The 26,465-nt window shown below is 48.1% G+C and overlaps 3 protein-coding genes across 4 annotated transcripts in view; 2 read left to right on the forward strand and 1 right to left on the reverse strand.

Moving 5' to 3' along the window:
* Positions 1-26,465, reverse strand: part of MED12L (mediator complex subunit 12 like) — a 101,879-nt gene that overhangs the window by 18,810 nt on the left and 56,604 nt on the right. Inside the window, exons 15-25 of the mRNA XM_017835405.1 lie at positions 12,255-12,402; positions 11,628-11,746; positions 10,661-10,804; positions 9,961-10,124; positions 9,399-9,530; positions 6,361-6,588; positions 4,930-5,071; positions 4,000-4,120; positions 3,169-3,270; positions 1,960-2,073; positions 132-331 (exon numbers count right to left, since the gene is read on the reverse strand). Of these exons, the coding sequence (XP_017690894.1) occupies positions 132-331; positions 1,960-2,073; positions 3,169-3,270; positions 4,000-4,120; positions 4,930-5,071; positions 6,361-6,588; positions 9,399-9,530; positions 9,961-10,124; positions 10,661-10,804; positions 11,628-11,746; positions 12,255-12,402 (1,614 nt within the window). The remainder of the gene's footprint in view (positions 1-131; positions 332-1,959; positions 2,074-3,168; positions 3,271-3,999; positions 4,121-4,929; positions 5,072-6,360; positions 6,589-9,398; positions 9,531-9,960; positions 10,125-10,660; positions 10,805-11,627; positions 11,747-12,254; positions 12,403-26,465) is intronic.
* Positions 2,003-15,888, forward strand: P2RY12 (purinergic receptor P2Y12). 2 transcript variants are annotated; one of them, XM_017835459.1, is made up of 3 exons: positions 2,003-2,224; positions 13,210-13,467; positions 13,856-15,888. In XM_017835459.1, the coding sequence occupies exon 3, from the start codon at positions 13,879-13,881 to the stop codon at positions 14,896-14,898; it is 1,020 nt and encodes a 339-aa protein (XP_017690948.1). In that variant the 5' UTR covers positions 2,003-2,224; positions 13,210-13,467; positions 13,856-13,878; the 3' UTR covers positions 14,899-15,888. The 2 variants fall into 2 exon arrangements, with proteins under 2 accessions (XP_017690948.1, XP_017690947.1); XM_017835458.1 differs by lacking the exon at positions 2,003-2,224 and adding an exon at positions 7,908-8,016.
* P2RY13 (purinergic receptor P2Y13) lies at positions 17,456-19,224 on the forward strand. Its single transcript, XM_017835457.1, has 2 exons — positions 17,456-17,545; positions 18,051-19,224. The coding sequence occupies exon 2, from the start codon at positions 18,064-18,066 to the stop codon at positions 19,093-19,095; it is 1,032 nt and encodes a 343-aa protein (XP_017690946.1). The 5' UTR covers positions 17,456-17,545; positions 18,051-18,063; the 3' UTR covers positions 19,096-19,224.

Here is a 26,465-nt window from a genome sequence, read left to right on the forward strand (position 1 = left end):
AGGAAACTCCAACAGAACACAAATGCTGACATACTCCAGCACTAATTTTGCACCAAAATAGATGTTACACTTTTCAAATAAACAAAGCTCTTTCCCCAAATGAGGATGGAGGAGCAGTTTTGGGGCTTTACCTGCTGGCAGATGGTTCTGAGCACGTATCTCGCGTACTCGCTCAGACTGGCGGTTTCCATGGAAACAGTTTTTCTGCAGGATTTCAAAGCATGAGAGGAACCCCAGATTTCCTCCTCATTGAGCTCATCTAAGAAGCCTCTCACATGAAACTCTTCACTCTTCAAGGAGCTGACATTGTTGCTGCCAATTTCTGCATCACCTGTCCAGCAGAAGCACAGGGTGAACTCCCACCCCAGCCCCACACCCTCACCCCAGGGACAGAGGCCTTTGGGGCACCAGGAGCTGAGCAGCAGCGAGGCCATCACATCCAAAAGGGCAGCACTGGCTGACTCTGAACATCACCAAAGTACTGTCCTCTGGCTTCATGTTGCAAAGCATCTTTTTAATGGGTATTTTGGAAGTAGGAAAGGATTTATACAAATCAAACACAACTGTAGCCACCATGTGCTCAAAAGGAAAAGGTGAGTGAAAGGAACTGCTTTGGCAGGTAAGGAAGAGTTGAGTTATTAGGTCTTCTCAGATGCCCCTTTTCCAAGTCCTATCTCTTATTTTGATTTATTAATATTCTGTAGATCAAGAGACAAGTCTGACCCAGGGCCCCTCAGCCATTGAGTGACCCCTCAACCTTTCTATGAGCCCACATCTCTGTTCAGGAAGGATGAGAGGGAAGAACCTGGTAGGCAAATAATACAGTGAAGAGAGTGGAACCAAGGTCACATGAAGCTAAAGCCATCCCAGAAAGCTCTGATAAAACTGGAACAGCTTCCTCAGCACAGAACTGCAACAGCTACCATTTATCTGATGTTTTTCCTCAACAAAGCAAGTACAATTTTTAAAGTATTAATGCAGGGTGCCAACAACAGACCTCTCCAAATAGAATAGTTTGAGTCTATAGGAGGAGAAGTGCTGCAGTAAATGCACAATGTACCTAAACCTTCCCTTGTACTCCCTTGCACCAAACCAAACCATGTCTCTGCAGAGACAAAACCACAGGTGTTCACACCACACACAGTTAATGAAGAAAAATCCTAAATCTCAGCACTCTGAATAAATAGCAAGAGTACATAGATAATGGCCATAAACATTTTTCAATCTCTCTCTCCAATCCACCAGCCTGTCCCAGCTAGCTCTGCCTGTAACATCCTTCCCCAGTGCAGTCACATTATTAGGGGTCACAGGGGTTTTGAAGGTTCTGAGACACTGGCCAACAGACTGTCACAGTGGCACTCTGGCTGGAGGGACACCCTGTGGGCACAGCCACGGCTGGAACATCTTGGTTGTTTAACCAGACATTTACTGAGCTCCAAAAATACATCTCCCCAGAGGTCACAGGAACTTCAGCTGAACTGGAGCCAAACCAAAGCTCTGAGGCAGATACTCGTCTGGAAAACAACACCCACCCTTCATGGAGAGCTGCTCAAGGTGATGCTTTTACAACTTCCGCAACGGCAGACACTCGGGATTTGTGGTAAAACACAGAAAAAGGTGGGAAAACTTATCTGAGATCCTTTTTCCTCTCTATATGTGAGAGGGACTCGCCTGAGTTTGAATGTCCTGGCACTCAGTGGCAGAGGTCGGGGTCAACATCTGAAATAGTCACATCTGCTCAAAGCCTCTCTGCTGGGGCTGACTCACCAGGGAAAAATCTGTCTTTAACCTGGAGTCTGCACTCCCCACATGCTGCAGGAGCAGGGACAGCAGCCACATTCTTCCCTTGTCCTCAGGGTTTTCCCTCCCCAGGAGCATTCCCAGGGAAGGGAACTAGCACAAGCTGTTTTCCACCCAAACACTGGCACAAACACATCACACAGGACTGCACACTCTTACCAAGCATCAGAATTGCTTTCAAAACTGCAAACACAGCTCCCACTTCGATGCTGTTGTGAGCAGCAGCCAAGAGGTGACGGTCACAGGAAGAACGAATTCCAGGAAATAATTTCCCTACGGAGAGAAGAGCAGATTTTTGTAGAAAATGGGTGTTATTTACTAACATTTCCTTTGTGTGAAATCCTCCTCAGCTAGAACAGCTACAGAAGTACAAGAACTGAATGAAGAACTGAAATCTTCTGAAATTGAAAGTGCAGCCCAACAGGTAAGTCATTAATTCAGCTGGGATATGTGGTTATGATGGATTCATATCAAAATAAGCTATGGGCATTGAAATAGAAAAAGAAGCCTGTTGGTTCACTGTGTCCATGGGAACAGTGAATTTAACCACAATGAGACACTGAAGCCTATTTTGGTTTTGACTTCACAGACTTAGGAAATTACTTCCCTCACCTCATCTGTGTGACGAATGAGGCAGAATTCAGTGCTGTCCATGCCTGTTGCAGTTACACTCAATTCTGCAGCTCTGCAGCCTGCAGAAGTCAGTGAGTGCTTTGTGCAGCCTGAAGGAGGAGAGGCACAGACTGCAAGGCAGGGAGAGATGAGAGGAAGGATGAATCCATCACCTCTGTGAGGCAGTTAACTGAGCCAGATGTAAGGATGGTCTGTAACGTGGTCTCTTTGTGTTTGATGTGTGTTACTTCCTATGCACTTAATTGTTAGGTGCTTTTTCCTTGCCTTTTTCCTTCCTCTTTTGCTCTGTGGCAAACACACACACACCAGACCTGAAAATAGTCACATTTAAAAGAAAAGAGAACCACCTTAACATATCCTGAGTGCTAATTTTCTCGTGTACCTTCTGTTGGACAGGATGCTTTATTATACCCCATTTCAAATCATATTTACTTGCTATTTCCACGCTAAGCTCCCAAACAGCACAATGTGTATCCCCATTAGTACCTCTGTCACTGCCATTCTTCATCACTGCCAAGTGTTGATAATGAATAAGTTTCAGCAAAATCCTATAGTTTTACCTGCATCCAAACCATTTCCCAAACCAGTAAGAACTGTTGCTATCGACTCCTCACCAGTGAAATGTGCAATTTTGACTTGCACTACGGATATTTTCACCCATAAAATCTGCAGCCATCAAAAACCAATTCTGGGTTCACTCTCTGCAATGGAAGGACCAAGCAGCAGACAACTCACCTGTCTCCTGGGCAAAGAGGCACACCTGGGGTGTCCTGAAGAGGTGCAGGAGCAGCCGGCAGGTCATCCTGGCCCCAGGCTCAGCATCCAGATCCCCACAGGCTGCGGAAGATGGGACATGGACATGAGGAAGTCCCAGCAGCAGGCCTGGGAATGTTCCATCATTTTAGATGGAAATACAATGATTTCATCAACAGGAATAAGCATTTATGGCCTTGAGTCATTAAAAATCAGGAAAGAATGGCAGGAATTTTTGTAATCAAGAGACAGAATTAATGGCAGAAAAGAATATATGGTTGTAATGGCTTTTGACAGTTAAAGCAGCAAGAAGAAACACAAATCCAAGGAGAAAGTGAAAAGAAATGTCTGAAGTGGCCAACAAAGAAGACCCCAGGTACAGCACAGGTGTGGCAGGACCTGGAGCACAGTGTGGAGCAGCAAGGAGCAGGTGAGGCTGCACACACTGGGACAGGGGGGCAGTGCCCTGCCAGCAGCTCTGACCTCGCCGTCCCAACCTCTGCCCTCCACTGGCACCACTCCCTGGGAGCCACAGGACACAGCACTGGGCACTGCAGGACATGGCACTGGCACTGCAGGCACAGCACTGGGCACTGCAGGACACAGCACTGGCACTGCAGGACACGGCACTGGCACCACAGGACACGGCACTGGCACCACAGGACACGGCACTGGTACCACAGGACACGGCACTGGCACTGCAGGACACAGCACTGGCACTGCAGGCACAACATGCTGCTCGTCCCACCCCTGCAGACTGCTTAGGAAGTCTCAAGGTTTTCACCTTAAATTCTTCTCTTGGTGTTCCCTTACCAGCTGCCAGGAGGGAAGGCAGTGCAACGTGCTGGACAACATCCTCCAGGGAAAGGCACTGCCGGGCGATCAGGATGGACACGAACGTGGCCAGGGAGTCGTGGAACGACAGGTCACTCACCTGCCAGGGAAACACTGCCAGGCCTCACACAGCAGGGCACACACCCCTGCCACGAGTACTGAGGGATTCATTCATACAATAAACATAAAGTGGTTATACATGAGCATTTTTAATGCATTTCCCAAACATCTTAGGGCAAATACGGCTTTTAACTGAATTTTAACAAACACCAATTTCAAATACTAAAATATCAAAATTCTGAAATAAAAAACACTAGTCTTATAAAAATTGGAGAAAATTTTAGCACTCAATAAAACTAGGTAACATCAAGACTCCTCCCTTGGCTTCAGGAGAAGAAGGTCCCTATGGACACAGCTTTAGCATGCTCCCAAAGGCAAATGCCCCCAAACTGAGGGTAAATATATGGAATCAAGTACTGGATCACATCAGTCACTGTAATCCTGCTGACCATAGCAGCATCACCCATTCTACAATCAAGGAGCCAACACCAAAACAGGGTCCTTAAAACAGAGACAGTTATTTCCACATCCATCAGCATCTTAGGAAAAGCACATGGCCACACCTGCTCCTGTTGGGGAGTCACTCTGGCACTCTGCATCATCCCCTCATAGAGAACAGAACACCTTTACAAAGACAAAACTCTAAGCACTGCTCGAATTTACATTAACTCTGAAGATGCAGGAAGGAATAAAAATCAGTCAGAAACCTCATGAAAAGCCTTGAAAAGTCAAATGGATATAAGATTGAATTTGTTCTCTGCATTTTGTGTGAAACCAAAGCCTCACCATCCCTCTAAGGAAACGGGGGGTAAATGGGTGTCACAGGCATTCAGAAGATACCGAACTTACATCCACGCTGCAGAGCAGATCGTTGAAGCCCCAGACGTGGTTTGAGGAGCAGCACAGAGCCTTCAGCACCCCCAGCCACTCCGAGCTGAGCAGGGTGCAGCACGACGTCAGCTCTGCACACAGGTTCCCTATGTCATTGATCCTGGAAGGAGGGAAACACTCACACAGAGTCCACGAATTTTGTACACAACAAATACTTCGGTCAAAGCAGAGCAGCGCTTGGCAGAACTGCTGTTTCCTTACTTTAGGTGGGGATTTATGTCCTGATGTGACTAGGCTACTGTACATACACCCCAGGGTTACCCCGTGCTGGACAGCCTGGCAGAAACCTCTCCTGCAGCAGTGTCAGGGACAGGGGTGTGTGGGGCACCTCTCCCCAGCCCCAGGTCACCGTGACAGGTCACTGCAGGAGCCCTCCCCCTGCCAGGCAGCACCACCATCAGCAGGGAAACAAGTCACAAAATCAACTGGCACCAATGAATTTTACTTCACAGATCCCATACTGTGTAACATGGGATTTGGGGCATGATTCAGGGTTATGTAACAGCTTAAGAAACAGAGAAGAGTTGACTCATCCCAGTGCAAGTTATTTTCTCTCTGTTCCACAGTGAAACTTGTTTGGCCGCATTTAGATGTTCCCTTTTGTGCTCTTACAAAACTGCTTCCTCTCAGCTGCTCTGCCCTGCCAAGGATGGCCCACACTCCAGAGAATCACAGACTGCTTTGGGTTGGAAGGGATCTTAAAAATCACCAAGTTCCACTCCCCTGCCATGGGCAAGGACACCTCCCACTAGCCCAGGTTGCTCCAAGCCCCGTCCAACCTGGCCTTGGACACTCCCAGGGATGGGGCAGCCACAGCTTCCCTGGGCAACCTGTGCCAGGGCCTCCCCACCCTCACAGGGAACAATTTCTTCCTCACATCCAATATAAACCTACTCTTTGACAGTTTGAAGCCATTCTCCCAATAAAACTCTTAATACTTAAAAAACAGATCTTTCAAAAACCTGTGTCTTGCCTATGAAGACAAAATCCATAATTTATGAATTACACACTTAATAAATGAAACACCAGTTGTACCAGAAGGAGGCAATGACCTAATGCAGACTTCTAGTGAGCAGAGATTGTGCTGAGCTGTTCATTCTGGAACAGCTCAACTGCTGGTACAAAATCCTCCCTGACTGTCTGACAGCGAGTGCCTGCTGCTCCTTCCTCCCTTCTGCTAAACTATGCAGATTGATTGAACCAAGGAACTCGGAGGAAATTACACAACACTTTTCAGCAACAGGAATGAAAATGAAAACAACTGGGAAAAAAAAAAAAAAGACACCAAGCAAAAAGGTGAAAGGAAACCTCATCCCCACTCTGTGAGCTGGCTGTGTCCCGCCCCAGCACGGCCTCACCTGCCCAGGTCCTGGTGGCCCCTGGACTCACCTGCCCGGGTCCTGGTGGCCCATGCAGACGCTCAGCAGCGCGTTGCACACGAAGCTGTAGCGGTTCCCCGCGTTGTCGCTCAGGATCTTGCCCAGCATCGAGTAGTTAATGCTGAGAGCAGAGGGATTCTCAAGGAAATCCAGCATGAACTCTGGGTCCCACAGCAAGTTGGAGTTTGAGGGCTGGATGTTGCTGTAGATCGTCTGCTTCACCTTGGAACAGGCACTACTGAGGACCAAAAACAGAGAGGTGCCCAAGGCACCTTGCAGGAGTGTGCTGGACACACCACGTGGGATGAGAAAGTCCTGGCTGGGTTACCACTCCAGGCACATTTGCACTCATTTTGGGTAAGGAGCAGCTACCAGATAACAAGGCTGATATACAAATTTCATTCAAGTTTTCCTGCAAATAAAGTCTTGAGTTTCCAAATCACTTCTTGGACACTGTGAGCAGCTGGGGAAGGCCCAATGTCCTCCTCCCCAGCAGCATCTTCCTGGGGCATCAGACGGCCCTACAGGGAGTATAACCACACTTCCCAACATCACTCTCCCATTCCCATGGGAGGTGCAGTGGGGCAGGGGAAATTCATTACGGCAAAATGAGAACATTTATCTCAGTTAAAAACTACATTTGATAATAATGTGACATAATAGACAACATTTGGAAACCAGTAAATAGAGAAAAGATATTAGAGGTCATATTTTGACATTAATAATTAGACAAAAGGGTAAGAACTGTTCCAGGCCATGAACACCTCTATGTGAAGCAGTTTTCTTCAGGGGAAAAAATGTGTCAGTGAGGAATGCAAATTTCACACCCAAAATGTTCTGAGTGTTTCTCTCCAGGATGGGGTTTTATACCACATGGACAAACTTCACTAATTAGCCCAACTGGGAAGATTTCCCCATTACTGAAAAGAATCTCTTAATTTAAATTAACTTAAAATACGAGAAAATTTTGGAGTTTTTTAGGACTCCACCAGCCCCAGGATGAAAAGAGAGAGGAAACACTGGGCAGCCTGGAAGGCAGCTGGGAGCTGAGGGAGCAGCACCAGTGTGTCTGGCCAGGGGCTGGAAGGGCAGCACCCTGTGACTGTGCAGCCCCTGCGGCCCTGGGACCCCCTGTCACTGCCAACCCTGGGGACACCTTGTCCCTGCTGCCCTGGGACCCCGTCACTGCCTGCCCGAGGCCATTAGCGGGGTAATTAATTAGAAGAAGGGCAGTGTCTGACATTAACCCTCTGCTCTGACAGCCAGCACAGCAGCAGAGACAGAAATCCAGTGTGTGGAACACAAACAGCTGCCACCAAAACCACCAGGTGCTAACGGGCACAGGGCTGGCCCTGACACCCCAACACTCCCCTACAGCCACCCCATGGCCACAGAAAGGGAGGCCCAAACCCAACCAGCACTGAGCACCAGAGCAAAGCAGCCTCTGAGACAGCACTTGCACCACAGGCAGTGCTGGGGGAGTGGTCAGGAGATAAGGTTTTAAAAAAAAAAAAATAAAAAAAAGTGAAAAGAATGCTTTAAAAAAAGGAAGTTTAGGGAAGATTAGTAACTGTTCCCGGCACACAAAACCAAACATGCTGTGCCCTCACTGACACCCACTCAGGAGACACTGAAGAGGAGACCAGAGCACAGCAATGCAAGGGGGGTGAGTCTCTAAACGTGAACATTTCTGAATTGTAATTTATCATTGCTTCAAATTGCCTGAGTCAGCTGGGCTTACAGAGGCGAAAAAGGAGCTTAAAATGTTACTGTGAACATCCAGCTGAGTTGGGTGTTTCAACTGAAGCAAGGAGACCAATAATCAAATTAATGTAATGCTATTACCTTAAAGCTGTTTAAAAATGGATACATAAATGCTATTAACAGTTTTCGGGAATTTCTAAGTCCATTTGTCCAAAAAAGAGTGCTTCAAAACAAGTGCTGTGTATCACATATTTAATATATGATTTAATACCTTGTATATCTACATATTGCTAGATGCTATTTTGATTTGCTATTGTAGGTTAGTATTAATAGAAATGCTAATTTTATTGTGTTACTAAAACTTCAGGTTTTAAGCGGGAAAATGAACATAGAGCTAAGATATTTCTGTAGTTCTTCTATATTTCTTATTTCTTTTTCGTTACGTTTCTCATATTAAATGCTACTGTTCCCATGTATCTGTAAACCTATGAAAATATTAAGATTATTACTGAGAACACCTTTCCTGCTCCCTATGAAATGAAACCACAAATCTGAACTATGCAAACCCAAACCATGTACACAAACCAGGAGAGGAAACAGCAGCTGAGGTGGTTTGTGAATCTCACAAGATGTGGATTTACATCTGAAAGGTTCCCACTCCCCCTTTAAAAAGTAAAAGCCAAAAATACAGTATATGAAAACCTAATGTTTTTTGAATTTAAAAATCAAGGAACTGAACATTCAAGCATGAAACGTCACAAACTCAAACAGGTTTGTGCCTCTCCCCACATCAAAGGATACGTTTACAGAACGTTACAGATGCGGCAGCTGAGATTTTGTGGGTTTTCCAAGCAGCACTGCCTGTGCTGCACCCGAGGTGCTCCAGGAACCCCGTAAGACCCCCCAGCTCACAACGGCAGCAGGGTGAGGGGGGGCCGATGCCGTGGGGCAAGGCTGCACTGAGGGGGTCCCAGGGCTCAACCCCTGCACCCCATAGCAGGGACCTGCACAGCCCCAGGAACACACCGGCCTGGGACCAAACATCCCCTGGGAATGGGACCAAATATCCCCCGGGAACGGGACCAAATATCCCTCGGGAACGGGACCGCACATCCCTCAGGAATGGGACGGCACACCCCTCACAAATGGGATCGCACATCCCCCGGGAACAGGACTGCACATCCCTGGTCCCACAGGCTGCACTGGCACGGACACGGGACCTGCGTCAGTGAAGCTAAAGCTGCAAAGGCAGCAGCGATTTCCAGGGGATGGAAAGCAGAGGGAAACCACAGCAGCCCACATCAGTCTGTGGGCAGGGGTGAAAACAATCCCTTCACCACCCACCTGAACAGGTCTCCAAACTTGCTTCTCAGGTGGCTGCAGGACACGTACAGGTCGTACAGGTAAGCTAAAATGCACCGTTCTGGGGAGGAACACTCAGAGGGATTCACGACGTGCTTTACTACCCCACACAACCTGCAAACGCAAAAGCATCCCAAGTTTGTTCCAACACACCTGACAAACGTGTCACATACTCTCACAGATCAGATAAACCCACCGTCAGCTGGGGACACGACAGACCTTCATCTACAGCCCCATGGGGCTCGTGTGACATTTGGTGTCACCTGTGGCAGAGGCACTTGTGGAGCCCAGGGCAGAGCGGGGCAAATGGGCAGGAGATCAGGAGGTACAACCCCTTTGTCCAAGGCTACAAGGGCTGAGGATCCCAGCAGCCCCTGGCAGTGAGGTGCAGGCTGCAGAGCTGAGCCCTCCACCCCGCTCACCTGAGCTCACCCACGGCGCTTCAGCAGCACTGCAACACCTGCTCCAACCACCCAAACCAAAATGCTTTCCTTGCTTAAGAGAGAACAAAATCCCTCTTTGAAAAGCCGCGTGTGCCACCGACCCTTCGAAGACCTGGGCGGTCTGCTCGGAGCTGAGGAGGAGGCAGGCGTGGTGCCGCCGCAGCACGGCCACGATGCACACACACAGCCCCGTCGTGTAGCTCCCGGCCAGGCTGGACGACTTCAGCAGCAGCTCGGCCTCCACCACGCTCAGCTCGTTCAGCAGCTGGGAACACACACAAGAGCAGCAAACTGAAAGTAATTTCCCAGTTAAACATGTAAAACAGGAGCAAAAAAAAAAAAATACATTAAGGAAGAACTGTGAGGTGAATAAAAATGCAGTTCTTTACTCACTACAGAACAAGGGGAAGAGGGAGCAAAATAAACGCTTGAAGTATAAAAAACATCCCTCAGAAGAGCTCTTTGGAAATCCACGGCATTTCAGGCACCCCGATGCGTTACTGGGTAACACAGTGGTTTAGTCTGAAACAGCAAAGCCCATCCTAAAATCCTTTGTTCTAAAACAATCCAGAATTTTGTTAATTTTGAAATATTTAAAAATAAAATGCATCTATTGATTCTCCACAACCATCACAGCACGGCGGAAGGAGAAGTGTCCGGCACTCTGAGAGGGCAGGAAACTGGAACAGCCACGAGCACACGGAGGGAATTTGCAGTCCAGCTCCTGGGGGTTTTCTGGCTTCCCAGAACATGGACCACAGCTCTGTCCTCCCAGGACCTCACCAAATGAACTGTGCTCACCTGCACCGCGAAGTCTATCAGTCCGTTGATGTTCAGTGCTGGCTCCATGAGGTCGAAGATGAGCTGGATGTGGTGAGCCAAGGGCAGGTGGTACGACGTTCCCGAGGCAAAGCTGGTGATCTGCTCGAGGACATTGCTGGAGATCTGGGAAAGGGAACGCTGGAAGTCAGATGTGACTGAGGGCTCCTCAGGTACACCAGCACTCCAAAAATCCTGCTGTGCAAGTGGCAACAGTGAGTGCCAGCACTGTGCAGGCAAAAGCACTCACACACCAGGCACAAGCACCCCTGTCACTCCCTGTCCCTGAGCCAGGCACAGTGCCCTTCCTTTCTAGGCCTCACAGCACACAAAAGGTTGTTCTGCTGCTTCACAGCTGGGTCTCCAACTGTTCCCAACAGCTACAGCACTGATTTCTGCTCTGGAGGCAGTTTGCTTCAAAGAAGCAGAAAAATCATTTTTCTTTGCATCTTGCTGCACTGTGATTTATTTCAGTTGATTGGAATATTCAACTGGTTTTCAGTTCATTAATAACACATAAACCAAACTTGTAATAAATTTATTCAAAAGACCAGACCAAAAGATGTCTTATAAATTAAGTGTCAAACGTTTATCTCTTTTATTTGTTTCACATATTAACCTCTGGTATTAGAACATACTTAAAACCAGTAACACATACAAAATGATGAAACTCTGTGCTGACACACTTGCACACTTATGAGTCCTAACACAAAGCAGGAAAACCAAGCTTGTCCTTCAGAACAAATTATCACATCATCATAGAATGATTTGGGTTGAAAGGGACCATAAAGCTCAACTCATTCCACCTCTCTGCCACAGGCAGGGACACCTGCCACTGGACCAGGTTATTTTGTATACATACAAAACGCTCATAAAAAACAGGATTTCTTTCCCATTTGGCATCCCTGCAGCAGAGCTAAAAGGCCACAATTTGACACAAGGGAAGTACCTGGGATGTCACCTGATGTTGATCGAAATAGGACAGCTGCTGTAGTTTTGTGAACACAGTCTCCAGGGTTGGAAACGCCTCTGGTTTGGTCTTCCGGGCCTTCTGCCCTTCGTCCCCCACTGAACAGACATAAAAGGTTATTTCAGTCATTTTATATTTAATGGAACCCTAGCAGTTTTCCATTGGTACTGATTTAAAAGACAATAAAACCCTTATTAAGTTTTACTCATGACTCTACAAACCCTATTAGCTCCAGTTTTCCATCATAATGATCCACAACAGCACAAAACAGTGTCAGAGCTGCCACGGGGTTATCCCAGTGCACAGAGGTGACACCCCAGAGAAGCTGAAAACAGCCACACGCTGTTACCAGGAGGGTGAGACCATGGATCACTCACATTCCAGGCTTTAGCCCAACACAACTGTTTGCAGCCAATTGCTACAATGGAAAACAGGGATTTCTAGTGGTGGCAGCCCTCGGTCATCCCAAAGCACTGTGGGGCTGTGGGGCTCTGCTCAGCACCCCCCAGGGACTGCCAAAGGGAGGGAAGCCAAATTACAGGATAACATGAATGTCTCCAGACAATGGTCACTACAGTGACTGAACAGCAGCCTTAGAGCATTTACCACCCATTTCTGTAGTGCTCTTCTTGTTCAGGATTTTGAGGATGTCTTTGGTGATCTTCTTCAGCTGGTGCCTCGCTTCATCCCGCTCCTTACCCACGCCATAGAGGAGAATCATGCGCTGGTTACACTCGTGGCTGGAGGACTCATCCTGAAAAGAGCAAGTGAAGTCTCTCTGCCTGTCCCTGCCAGCACCTGCATCCCTGTCATTGGCCTGGGCAGCCCAGGCTGCAGGAAACAACAACTGACTCCAACACAAACACATCTCCTGTGGCTGTCAGTAGGGACAAACAGTGCCAAAAGGGATCACCGAAGAGTGGGGTAAAAACACAGAGGGGAAATTCAATCAGATATTATGAATTCTGTGTGTATCTACAAGGACAGAACCAGGGGATGACCCTCCACACTGTCCCCTGGATCAATATTCCACAGCAGATCAGTAAATGGAAGACAGACGTTTAGAAATTGTGTGACACTTACTATGTACAAATCCACTGAGAAAAAAAATGCAGTCCAAGTCCTAAAATTCTGTCTTGCACATCCCAAAGAAATTGAAATATGTGTAGTTTATTTCGTTGTTAGTGGCCTTTCAACAAAATGTATATATCATATAATGTTGATGTTACTGTATGTAACTTGGAAACTCGAAGCACTGCTTTGCAAGTTACATAAGACATAAATATTTGCTTCAGTAATAACCTCCTCCAAAGCAATCAATCACTACTTCTTTCAAATACTTTAAAGGTTTTAAAAAACAAGGCTGTGTACAAAAGTAACACTAAAGAATCACAAGGCTGAAAGGGGCAGACAGGAGCACAGCTCTATGCTCAGAAAAGTTGCACAATCTGACAAATACCCACTCTCTTTATAAATAGTGTCTCTGGAAGCCAAACAAAGGCAGGAAGTAAACCACTAATGATTTTTTAAATTTCTATTTATTTCTCTTTCTCTTCTATAGAAAGCAGAAGCTCTGAGTGCACCTGTTGGAATCTGCCGTTGTCACTGGCTGAGAAACCAGTTCACAGCCAGAGGAAAGCCTAAGCCTCAGGACTGGGATGCTCAGCTGCTCCTCCTGCCTCTCCCAGCTCCAAGGGATCCCACAGGAACACTGCTGCCCACTCCCACGGTGAAGAGCTGGAAGGACTGCCAAGGACCCTCCCTTACAGTTTCCACGGCAGGAACACCCGAATTCCACCACTTCCCTCAGTGCCCCACGGTAACTTCCCTTGGCTCTGGGGGGAGAACAGATCCATGCTCAGGGAGTACTTGTTCTGTTGGGATTGCACTTGGCAGCTGAACCTGTTACATGATTCAGAGCAAAAGTCAATTTTTTCTACCTTAGAGGGAGAAATAAAACTTTGTGGCTCTGTAAGACAGATGTCAGGGATTTGAGCATGAGCTGACAGCACATCAACTCCTCCAGTGCCTGTTTTACACAGGCAGAGCTCAGACAACAGTAGTCATGTAAATAACTGCATCACTACACCTGAGAGTCACCCCAGCCCAGCTCGGGCCCCACCGGCTGCATGCACTTGTTCCCAACACAAAATTAGAAGCAGACTGACAAGGCTCACAATTTCACTCTTTTCTGCTTGTTTCTCCAGGGAGGGGGGACATCAGAGTGCAAATGAAAGCCACAACCCACTTCAGCTCCCCCAGGAACTACAGCAACTGTACCAGCGACAGCAGGATCAGCCAAGTCATCTTCCCTTTGCTGTACACATTTCTATTCCTGGTGGGCATCACCATGAACGGCCTGGCAATGTGGATCTTCTTCAAAATATCCAGTAAATCCAATTTCATCATATTCCTCAAGAACACTGTCATTTCCGACTTTCTCATGATCTTGACTTTTCCATTCAAAATCCTCAGTGATGCAAAGCTGGTGTCGTGGGTCCTGCGAGGGTTCGTGTGCCAGGTCACCCAGGTTGTGTTTTACTTCACCATGTACATCAGCATTTTATTTCTCGGTCTGATAACTATTGATCGCTATCAGAAAGCCACTTCGCCATTCAGAACATCAACTCCACGGAGCCTTTTGGCTGCCAAGATCCTTTCCACAGCAATCTGGGTAGCAATGTTTGCTCTTTCATTACCCAACATGATTTTAACTAACAAGAAGAGAACACCCAAGAACGTGAGGAAGTGTGCTCTCCTCAAATCCGAGTTTGGCTTAATCTGGCACGAAAGTGTAAACTACATTTGCCAGCTCATTTTCTGGGTTAATTTAGCAGTCATAGTGGTATGTTACATCCTCATCAGCAAGGAACTCTATAAATCCTATAAAAGGACAAGATGCACAGGGAAGGCATCCAAAAAGACTGTCAATTTGAAGGTTTTCATCATCATCGCTGTGTTCTTTATTTGTTTTGTGCCATTCCACTTCACCAGAATCCCCTACACCTTGAGCCAAACGAGAGACGTGTTTAACTGCTCTGCTCAGAACACCCTGTTCTACCTGAAGGAGACCACGCTGTGGCTGACATCCCTCAATGCCTGCCTGGACCCATTCATATACTTTTTCCTTTGCAAGTCCTTCAGGAAGTCCCTGCTGGGCACTCTGCGCAGGCACACGGCGCTGTCGGGGCTCGGGACACGGACCCAGGAGCAGAACGAAGGGGATGACACGGACGAGACGCCCGTCTAGAGCTCAGGGGTCCCCACACCCCTTCCTGGCCTTCCACCTTATCGTGGGGGGAAGGAGCACAAATCCTGTGGAGAGTATCCAGAGCTTCACTGACCTCTTTAGAAATTGTCCTGCAGATGAAGCATGAGCACCCTGGAACCACCACCACTGGCTGCAGAAACAGAAAGTTTGAATAACAGAGGAGTCTCCCCAACCTCCATCCTTGCCAAAAAGGACCTCCTGTGACCCCAATCACCATGCCTGTCAGAACTGTAGGGAAGTAGCTTGAACTTAAAGGTAGAACTGTGAGGAAAACTTCAAAGAGAATCATGAAATGCTACAGATGAGATCACAAACTGCCAAGATTTTGCAGAAATAGATAAATTTGGGTCAGAGTAAAGTCCATGACAACACAAGATCTGGGAAATGCAGCTAAAATCCACACTAAATGTAATTTTTCAATACAGGGAGCTGTCACCGGGTACACAACTGGCAGACAAACAAACCTAGGCCAGATGTAGAGGAGCCATTTGTCTGTGCAGATTTTTGGTAACAGAATAACACTGTGCTTTTCTCATTCTGTGCTTGCAATTCCTAATCCATTGACCAATAACTAATAGTTGTAACAGTTGTATGTCAGAGGAAATTATTTCATAATCAGGCTTATCTTAATATGACTTATATCCTCAAATTCTTCCCCTTACTACATAAATAAACAAAACTGTACACTTTTACAGAGAATGATATATTATATTAGAAAATATGCAAAGACTTTTTGCACTATACAAAATATTCAACCATTCCCCCTTTTGCAATTGGAAAACTTGGAAAAAAAACAGGGAAGTATTTTCAGGTAGATGACATCGGCAGGTATCACAACAACCACACATGAAATAGCCCGTGGGCTACTGGAATAAATTGTGGTTCATTTATCAGCACTGCAAACAGCTGTAATTAATCAGTGTGTGTCACCATCACACCAGAGCTCAGGCCTGCCCAAGCCATCGCCTGTCCACCCTTCCCAGGACGTGTCCCTGCCTGCCAGGGCACTTCTGCCACTGAACCCCAATTTCCAAAGTTAAAAGGCAGCTCACTCACTGCTCACTCACTGCCACACTGAGCCGTGGGGTCTGTGCATCTCTAATAACCTCAGGATGAGTTAAACCTTCCACCAACCCTTTAGTGCCCTGCTGATGCTGGTCCCTGCCCCAGCTGACACAATATCAGTAACTGGGTTTCACGGCAGGGCACAGAGCACCAGGATTTCCCTGGAAACAGTGCTCAGTCACCCTGGAGTGCGCTCCCACAGCAGCCCACAGGCCCCCAGGCCAACCAGTTCCCACTAGTGCCCAGGAGGGATGTGCCAGATGCCCCACTCCCACCCAGCACTCATTGCACATATTTACTGCACCTACACCCAGGGACAGAGTGGCAATTACCTGGCAGCTGCTTCCCCTGGTCTGATGAGCTGTTCAGAGAACAGACACCACAGACACTGTGACCCACACAGAGGTACCTGGTACCTGCTGCCTTTCACAGCTGGGAACAGCATCAAGAGCTCAGTTTGGAAGAAAACACAGAAGGCACTGCACTGGACATCAGTCCTGGAGCATTGCAGTGGACTGTGTCACCTTCACACTGTCACTGATGGGCAAACAGGAGGCGGGCTGGGCAGCCAGGGACACATCACACTGATGGCAATGGCAAGGGTGAGCTTCATCCCAGCCATCCTCAAGGCTCTTCAACCTCCCCAGCCATTTAACACTGACACCAGCCCCCACATTAGCCAAAGTGTATCAGGTACTGATGCACAGACTCCCTGTCACAGCTGCAGCCCAAGCATCTGGTGAATCCATCCATGCCTGCCCCAAAGGGACAGCTTGACCATGAGGCACTTCCCACACTGCAGCGAGCACAGAGCCAGAGCTGTCACATCAGTGGGCAGGAACAGACCTGCACAAACAGCTCTGTTCACAGAGAAATGCACCAAACTCCAGCATTACACCTAACAAACACATCATCAATCCACAGCCTTGCATGCAGCAGTACCTCCTGCCAGGACCAGAAAGTGGCTGTAACCAGCACAGCACATCATCTGGCTACACAGACCAAAATAAACCAGTTTTGCTGGTTTATTTACAGAGTACCCACTGTAAGGTGGCTCTGAGCAGACTCTGGTCACGCATTAACAACAACCAGTGCCATCCAGAACAGCGAATTCACACACACAAACAACAACTTGGAGCTACATTTGAGGATTGTCCTGGAAAACTGTCAGGAAATACTCTGTGTTTGTTCATCCCACATCTCTAAAGGAGCCAAATCATAATGCCCAGAGCAGGAGCAGCAGGTCTGTCACACACACACACACAAACCCAGAAATGTGTCTGTCTTGAGGGACGGGATCAGGCTTCCTTTACCAGTTTAGGAGAAGGCAGTGTGCTTTCTCATGCAGAGCAAAGGGAAGAGAGAAAGCATGATTAACTAACTTGGTGACACATGAAAATGAGGAAGGAAACCACACACCACATCATCAGAAAAAGATCTCTTCTTTCTACTCATTTCCCCTTTCTTAATACTTTGCTCAAGGCTTCTGTTGGCGGAGGAACAGTGGATGACCGGGGACAGCCACGGAGGCCTCTGCAACAGCAGCTGCAGGTTTGCTCAGGTACTGGCACGGCCGGAGCATTCGGGGCGTGATGGGGTACTCGGGGCTGATAACCACCAGTGTGCGTCTGACCTCGGAAATGCTATCTAAGGGTGTGCTGAGAAAGCAAAACAGTGTGTGCTTGGAAAAAAATACCAGAAGGCACCTCCCCAGGAGTGCTTGGCTTTTGGCCCACAGCGGGGACATTTCTATTTAATGCTAAAATACATCTCCAGGAAAGACAAACAGTGCTCCAGGCAATCTGCACTTACACCCTGCTACATTACCTTAGGCCTCCAGAATGAGTATGTACCATTTTAACTTTTCAGTGGATGTTAGTTTGTAAACAACCTAAACTTGGGCAAAGATTCAGATTTTCTATGAACCACAGGAGAAATTGGCCAGTCTGTGAAACACACGCTCAGGTTTTTTGTTTGTTCGTGCAAACCTGCCATCCCCGTAAGGAGCACGTAACATTAAATGCAGAAAGTTATGTTCTGTGCTTTCTCTCTCCTTTTCATCCAAGTCTATTTCCAGCGATGGGAGACCCTGCCAACACGAGCACTGTGGGTTACACCGGCGGAGCTCCCTCCTCCCCCCCGTGCCAGCGCGACACCAGCGTCACCCGCCTGCTCTTCCCAGCGCTGTACACGCTCATCTTCCTCCTGGGACTCACACTGAACAGCCTGGCTTGCTGGGCTTTCTGCCACATTCCAAGCACATCAACTTTCATCGTCTACTTGAAAAATATCTTAGTTTCAGATCTTATAATGACCCTGATGCTTCCTCTGAAGATCCTGACAGACTCTGGCCTGGGACCGTGGCAGCTCAAAGCCTTTGTCTGTCGCTTCTCAGCCGTCGTGTTCTACGACACCATGTACATTAGCATAGTGCTACTCGGGCTCATTGCTTTTGACAGATTTCTCAAGATTGTGAGACCTTTTGGGAAGTTCTGGGTGCAAAACCCAACCTCAGCAAAGATCCTCACAGGTCTGGTCTGGCTCTTCTTCCTTGTTCTCTCTCTGCCCAACACAATCTTATCCAACAAGACAGCGACGCCCCAGTCCGTGAGGAAGTGTGCCTCCTTGAAGAGCTACCTCGGACTCAAGTGGCATGAAGCCGTCAGCTATATCTGTCAGTTCATCTTCTGGACTGTCCTCATCCTCATGTTGCTATTTTATATAATTATCACCAAAAAGGTATATGAGTCATACATAAAAACGCAGAAGAAAGACAACAAAAGGGAAAAACGGATCAAGGGGAAAGTATTCATCATTTTTACCGTGTTCTTCTTGTGCTTTGCCCCCTTCCACTTCAGCAGGGTCCCCTACACTCTGAGCCAAACAACTGCCCACGTGGACTGTGCCCTGCAGAAGCAGCTCTTCGTGGCCAAAGAGAGCACACTGTGGCTGGCGGCCACCAACGTCTGCATGGACCCCCTGATCTACATGGTCCTGTGCAAGCCCTTCGTGGAGAGGGTGTTATGCAGGAGAGCAAAGACCCGTCGGAGAGCATTTTATAGAAACCCAAAAACTGAACTGGACACACAAGTGTCTCCTACTGAGTCTTGATTCTGAAGCTGCACACTCTACTCTGAGTGCTCATAGAGAACTTGGAAAATAGTTTTGGTTTACCTCTGTTGGAGAAAACAAAAGGGTGGCTGCACTGTAGTATTAATACTTAATAAAAACAGCAAAATGGGTTTTTTATGTACACTCACTGGTCAGCCTCAGTGGGCAAAAAGCTCTTCCCTCTGCTCCCAGCAGCACTTTGGTGGAGGACAGTGTTGGCAACACCCAGGCCCCCCCAGGGCACACTCCTCATCCAGGCCAGTAGAGCACCCAGGACTGCATCCCCACAAAGGGCACCCCAGAGCTGCTGGTGCTCACCCCCACCCTACCACTCACCAGAGGGGAACACTCAGAGGTGTCCCCCTTGGGGGCACATTTACCCTTCCCAGTCCCAACAACAGAGCAAGAGAAGGGAGCAAGGAACACTGCCTGACCCTCCCCACCCGGCTCACTGCACCACTCGCAGAGCTCCTCCTTGGCTATCCCACACAGGCTGTGACTGGAGAGAAACTACTTTCTAACCCAAAATCCTGGAACTTATGGCACTACTTTAAGACATGAAATATATACCAACCACTCACTGGCTCCAACTCTCCAAAGCAGAGCAGCCATGTCACTTATCCCCAATCACCCCTTCTCCTCCAGCTCTCCTGACAGCTTTGTGCTCTCTCACACGTGCCAGACACTTTGATCACCACTTCACTGCTATTTTTAGAAATTCATTATTTACAGCAGCCTAATCCAATCCAGCAGGTTGCTCCATACAGCCTGCTTTTTTCAAAGCTGTTTTAGATTACCGTGCATTAATTACATCTGCCTTTGGGGTTCCCCAGCCTCTGCCACACAGGGAGATGTATGTCTTATTTAGCAACTTCTACCCACTACATCTCCTCTACCAGGCGTGTTACATACCATCCACAGCTGTAACACCCTTTTATAGCTGGAAACTGAACTAATCCCCAGTCAGCTTCCAGTTGGTTATGAATTTCCCCATAAATCAGTGTTATCTCAGCCATTGTCTTGCTCTTGGGATTAAATGCTATTCAGGAATTAATTCCTCTCTCCCCACACACATACAGTGTTAACAGAACTAACTTTGCTCCTTTAGGAAAAGTAAATACATTGAATTCTTAGCTGCTGAAATAGTCATCACTTTAGCAACTGCTTAAAGGAATATACAGGAGGCTGGAGATGTTCCTCTCAGCCTATTGACACAGTGTGGAAATGAACAGAGGGGCCTGAGCTCAACACTGGGAGAAGGGGTCTGTAAAACAGTTGTGACCTTCCACCAGGCAGGTGCCCACTGAAATCTGTGCTCCTGAACCTTGGATGTGTGAGGGGAGAATCCAGGACAAACCTCTGCAGCTCAGTCCTCCTTCTTCCCTCTGAATCCCACTGGCACAGGCAACACACAGGTCCCCAGCACTCCCAGCACTGACATCCAGCTCCTCATTTACAGTGGAAAACTGAGCAGTGTGGCAGGGAGAAAATAAGAAAATGGTGAAGTAAGAAAACTTATTCCAGTGTGGAAATTTCTTTTATTTTCTGATTTCTACTGCTTGTGATTGACGCCCATCTAATGCCCTGCACACACACTGGCAGCTCCCCCAGCTCTGTGCTGAGAGCCTGTGAGCAGGGTGGGTGTGACCTCAAAATGGGCTGAGTTGCTCCGTAAATAAGGGGTGTGCCAAAGGTTTCTGAGGAGTCTTAATCATCTGTTTTTCAGCTGCTGTTTCTTAGGTAGGTAAAAGGGAGCCAAAGTTACCAAACTGTAGCAGAGAAGAGAAGGTGACCGCAAGGACAGGACACCTGTTGATCCACTTAGGGGAAAAAAAGGCCCTGAATTCTAAGACTTGGGATTTTGCATGTTTTTCTGCAAATTTTTAGATCTCTGCCTCCAGATGGAGTAAAAATCACAACAGTTAAAATGCCTCACAGTTTAGGTCTCTGCTTTTTAAGGCTCAAAGAAATACTCAGTTTTATGTTTTTATGTTTTACGCCTAACCAAAAGGGAGACATGTTTAGAGAACAGACCTCCCTTGGAACCAGGAGCCCCAGAGCACAGGGAGGGAGTACAGCAGCATGCCACAGAACTGCTTCATTGGGCTCCCCAGACTCCTTCAGTGCAGACAAGAGATTTACAGAATTCAGCAAAGTTTACCAGTGTATTCAATACAACAGTCACCATTTTTCCAAATCTGATTTTTCTCCCAACCCAACTAGAAGAGGCTGGAGCTGACCCAAGAGAAACCCTTGTGTTCAGTGATACAGCAGCTGTACAGGACAGCAAACCCACCATTCCCACCGTACCTGTGCTCACTCCAGCCCATCACACCAGGAGGCAGCAGCAGGGCTCGCCCTTCCCACAGCCAAATGTTCCCTTGCATGGTTTGCCCTCACTCCAGACAACCTAGAAACTGGAAACTGGCACCAGGCCTTCAACCTGTTCGGAGAGATGACCCTTGTCCCAGGCTCCCATGGGCCAGGATTCACACAGAAACTACTGACACTTGTCCTTAACACCTCTACAGGTCATTCAGTTGCTGAAAGGAAAGCTACAGGGCACTCAGAAGTCAAGTTTAGTAGGAAATCACTTATTTGGGTACACAAAGGCTTACATAAATTTCTTTGTATTTTGCACTTTACTTGTGTTTCACATAAGGGAGGTATTTTATACCCTTGCCTAACACACACACCATCGAGGCCTCAGCCCACCTCTCCTCGGTGGGACAGCACAGTAATTCCTGAGTGCCCAAAGACAAACTCAGCTCTTCATCCATGTCCTGACCCTCAGCACAGCAGTACATATCCCCCCAGCCTACAACCTGAGTACTGAGAAAGCTCTCATAGCACACAGCAGTGCTTTAATTAGAAATGCAAACAAACAATTTGCATCCTGAATCAGAGCTGGGAAGCCAAGCTGAGCAGTCAAGGCATGACCCACATGCAAAGAGCCAGCACGGGAGGACTGAAGGCACCAGGACAGGCTTGAGCCTACAGCTGGAATCAGACAGCCAAGGCCTGGAACTTCAGGCTGTGAGGAACTTGAGGATTGAGAGAAAAAGGGCTGAGCTTTTAAAGTCAGTTCTGAATTAGCTCCTTTCCTCCTTCCTTCCCTGTTAGTGACAGTCATCACACAGTGACTGGAGTAATCCACTACAGGAAAGGAGAAGTATCAGCTCTTCCAGGACACTTCCCCTGACAAAAGCACCTTCATACCTGCACGTGTAATGCTGGAGAATCCTCCCCGTGTCGCAAGCTCTGGCCCTGCTGCCACTTTTCTGCTTAAAAAACAGAAACAGCCTGTCCTGTGCATTACCCAGGTGGTGAATCTGCTTTAACATAACCCTGCAGTTTGTATTGCTAAATATGGCAGTGAAGGAGTTTTAGAATGAAGCAACACAGTAATTGTTGTAATAACGTTGTTCAGGTTCTTATGAAATCTGAGAGTTGCTCTCTAATCACCAGAACACAAAAAGGGACATCCAGCCTTTAAATAATGTGAACAATAGTGAAGTTACAGGTTACCTTCAGCTTTTCTTTACATCAGAGCTTCGCGTTTCTCCCGCGCCGTTTTTACGACAAACTCCCCACGTTTCGTGTGTCAGCTCGTCCTGACCTGCTCCAGCCTGGGAGCCAACAACACGTCTGGAGCCTGCCTGGGGATGCCAGGGCACTGGGTTCTAACCCATCAAGTTTTGCTGAGGCACCAAAATACAGGGATTTTAAAGACAAATTAATGTGTCATTGCACAACATTCAAAAACCAAACAAGCCAAAACCCCATTCTGGCGTAGATTTTATTTGTTATTTGACCACTACTCACACACCAGCTTTGGTGTGTGCACTTCATTCCCAGAGTGCTGGCTCATGAACACTTGGTCTCTGTAAGAGATTAAGTTATATTTTTTAAACCTTTCAGTTCTCACTTCCAACTTCTTCCCTCCTCCATAGCACATCCTGCTGTGCTGGTTCTTAGAGCCCAGCCTGAGGGACCACCAGCACCGGCAAGTGCCTGAAGAACGACAACATGAATGTAGCCATCATGTGCTGTTGTGCCGTGTCTGGATCACAGCCCACAGGCCTGAGGACACAGGAGCAGCCACACCACACCGAGGCCAAACTGTGCCCCCCACCAGGATGCAGGAATTGTGCTCCACAGCCAGGATGCAGCCCAGCACTCGATCCAGAGCACACGGTCTCACGCACAGCACAAGGCAAGTGTGTAGCAGGTTGTTCCAGGAGGGTACAAACCCCCTACATACCCTCTGACTTCTGCTCCCCTATCTCCAACAAGCAGCTGGAAGGGGAACAAAACAGAAGCACCTGCCAAACCCTGAAGCACAAGGGACAGCCAAAAGCAGGTGAAATGGAAGCTGGCACACACGGTCCTACACAGTCACATGCAAGGTCTGAGAGAGGAAAAGTCTCCTCTTCCTGACCACAGAGGAAGCCTTCTCCATCCTCAGGGGATGCCTGCAACAGGGACCATCCCCTAACGTCAGAATATCCAGCTCCTGGGATGAGTTTGGCAGCTTGTGGTAATAAAGCTGAAAACATAACAGAGTGGCCCCATGTTCCTACAACTTCATCTGCATGGTCTGCTTTGCCTTGCAAAAGCCAGTCTGCAAAGGCGAACTGTGCCAGAAGCCTCCTGTGATCAGTGACTGTGCCTGATTCAAGGGAGAGGTGCTGAGGCAAGAGGGAATGTTACAGTCTGCCCTCTGTAGAAACCTGGGATTTAGCACAGGGTTCCCTGGACACAGGCCAGAGGAAGCTGCTCACCACTGCAGGGGAGGTCCTGCTCACTCGGCCCCTCGCAGGCTCCGTGCAGTGATGGGGCACCAAGGGGTGTCCAGTGTCAGCAGAGAGGGGCTGGGGGCTCAGTCCCTCAGATCTTCAGGGGGAAAATAAGAGAAATGTGTCTGGAGAAGTGCAGACAGGACACACATAAGAGGGCCTCGGCAGCCACTGCTCTCAGAGCACTGATATTATTTTTTGTTTTCTCCTAATTTTTAACAAGGGAGATAGGTATTTGCTTTCTTTTAAAGAAGGTGACAGAAATGGAAAATTACCCACTTGATCCTCCACTGACACAAAGCGGAATTTTGTCCCAATAGAACTGCCCCAATTTTGTCCCATGATTGTTTCAATGCTCTTAAGGCACTAAATAGCCTGATTGTAAATGTGTGTAGAGCCAGGACCACTGAAGGCAGTGCTGTGAGAGGCAGTGGGCTTGGTCAGTCCTGAGGATCATCACAGCAGGAAACACACTCCAGTCATTTCAGCTGCAATACTGAGTGACAGGCGTAGCATTCTGCTTTGATCCTACACGCTGGTTAGAAGAGAGGATCTGTTCAGAGCACAAAGATGTCTAAATATAGTCAAATTAATAACTGATATGATAATCTCGATTAGCAAATATTTGCATCTATCCAGCCCCAGATTTTTCAGGATCACGTTCAATCCATTCCCCCCGCAGCCCCTGCCTGCCCCGGAGGGCAGAGGCAGGGCAGCCCGGGCAGCACGGAACACCACTGCAGGCTCCCGGCGTCTCCCGCGCCCAGGCTCTGCCTTCCCCAGCACGAACCCACCTCCAGGTGAATCACCGTCTGTGTCCCGGGCGCCCCAGCTGCTCTGGAGCCAGGAAGTGAGCGGGAGCGCGCTCTCCTACCCTGGCATGTGAGTCATTCCCGGGAATGAGAAAGCCAGTCGCTCCAGTTGCTCCTGGCCAGGGGAATTTTGACTCTCTGATCAGGTATCGCAAAAAAAGCCATCGGAAGCCCAAAATCTTACTGCCAGACATGGTTTGTTCAGCTACCTTCTCCCAGGAAATACTCTCCTGCCTGCTGTAGTTTCGAGATGCGTTTTGGAGGAATCTGAGGCGTTTTCGGGATGCAGCTCCCAGACAAGCCGAAGGCAATGATGGTGACAGGTAAGTGAGCTCTGACCGTCGGAAAGCGTTCGATAAATTGTTCAGTGACTCTACTTGCTCTTAACCACCCTTGAGTGAAAAGACAACAGGAATTAAGATGCAGTTGCTGAAAACCAGACTTGGAACCATATACTGAATATCGGATCAATTAAAAGTATGAAAAGTTCTCAAAATAGCACAACTTTATCAACCTTTTATTCATTCTGTACATGGTACTTGTTACCTTATTCCCAATGGCAAAAAAATGGGGTTCTACTAAATCTTTCCTTCTAAGATACGACTCAAAGTGAGGCGGGTCCATGGTTTCAGTAACTCGCTTCCTGGCAGAGCTTAACTCACATAAAGTAAGATTCAGTAACTACAAGATCTGAATTTGCTATAAAAGGGTTTGTACCATATTCCTTTTCACCTCTTGCAGTACAGGAAAGCAAACTTGAGTTCTTTTCACTATATTAACAGAATAAGGGTTCTCTTCCTTCATAGTTTGCTCAGGTCATGTTAAAACTTGTCAGGTTCACTGGAAAAACCACATAGCTCCGAATGAGCAACTTACAGACTATAGATCTGGTGAGTCTCGCAGCTTGGGAAATATCTAAGGTGCTTGCAAAAACCTTTGTCTTTTAAGGAGAGTTCAGATTGAAAAGGTTGTTCTTGGTTACAGAGCAGCACAACTTGAGGGTTTGTGTTAAAAAATGACTTGTATGTGCACTACAGGGCCTGCAGCCACCTGCCCTGTCCTTACGTGTGCTCCATCTGTAAACTGGGAGCATTTCACACTCTTTTCCATCTTTTTAAAGTAGATTCTGCAATCTTTAAAAAGGGAAACCAGGAAACTCAGGCAACCTCTGGCTGGTGTTACTAATTCACTCCCAGGCACCAGCCCCAGACACACGGAAGCCACCAGTGCTTCTCCAGTTATGAGAACCTTCTCCTCACCTCCCTCTGTGGGTGGGCCACAGCCCTGGGGCACCTCACAGACCCTCTTGTGCCTCCCCACTCCACGGGGAGGGGGCTGGAAGAACCTGGGACAACCCCAGCTCTTGCAGGAGGGAGGAGAGGGGAGAGAGGCCAAAGGGTGTGTGGGGACCTCAGATACAGAAACCATCTGTTTGCATTAGGGAGATGGGAGAAAAACGCAGCAAATTTTCAGCAGCAGCCGCCATCAGTCCCTCCTCCCTCCCCACCGAGGGCTGCTCGTCCCAGCTGAGCCCAGTGTCTCACCCTCTGCTCCCTCCCAGGCTGCCGGGGCCCCTCCAGGGCAGGGAGGGAGCAGGGAGACCAGCTCGCCCAGCACCTGCACCCCACAGCCCATCATGCACCAGCACACACCCGTGCCAGCAGCTCCAGAGCTCCGGGGCATTGGGGCGTCCGGAGTCCCCTGGATCCATGGCTGAGCCAGGGAGACCAGGCAGGGATTGAGCACCGGGACAGGGGCG

Source organism: Lepidothrix coronata, unplaced genomic scaffold (assembly GCF_001604755.1).
Source record: "Lepidothrix coronata isolate B3197 unplaced genomic scaffold, Lepidothrix_coronata-1.0 Scaffold256, whole genome shotgun sequence".
NCBI classification, from domain to species: domain Eukaryota; kingdom Metazoa; phylum Chordata; class Aves; order Passeriformes; family Pipridae; genus Lepidothrix; species Lepidothrix coronata.

Coding starts and splice junctions, on each gene's coding strand:
- P2RY12 (XM_017835459.1), top strand. CDS start 13,879: ATGAAAGCCACAACCCACTTCAGCTCCCCCAGGAACTACAGCAACTGT.
- P2RY13 (XM_017835457.1), top strand. CDS start 18,064: ATGGGAGACCCTGCCAACACGAGCACTGTGGGTTACACCGGCGGAGCT.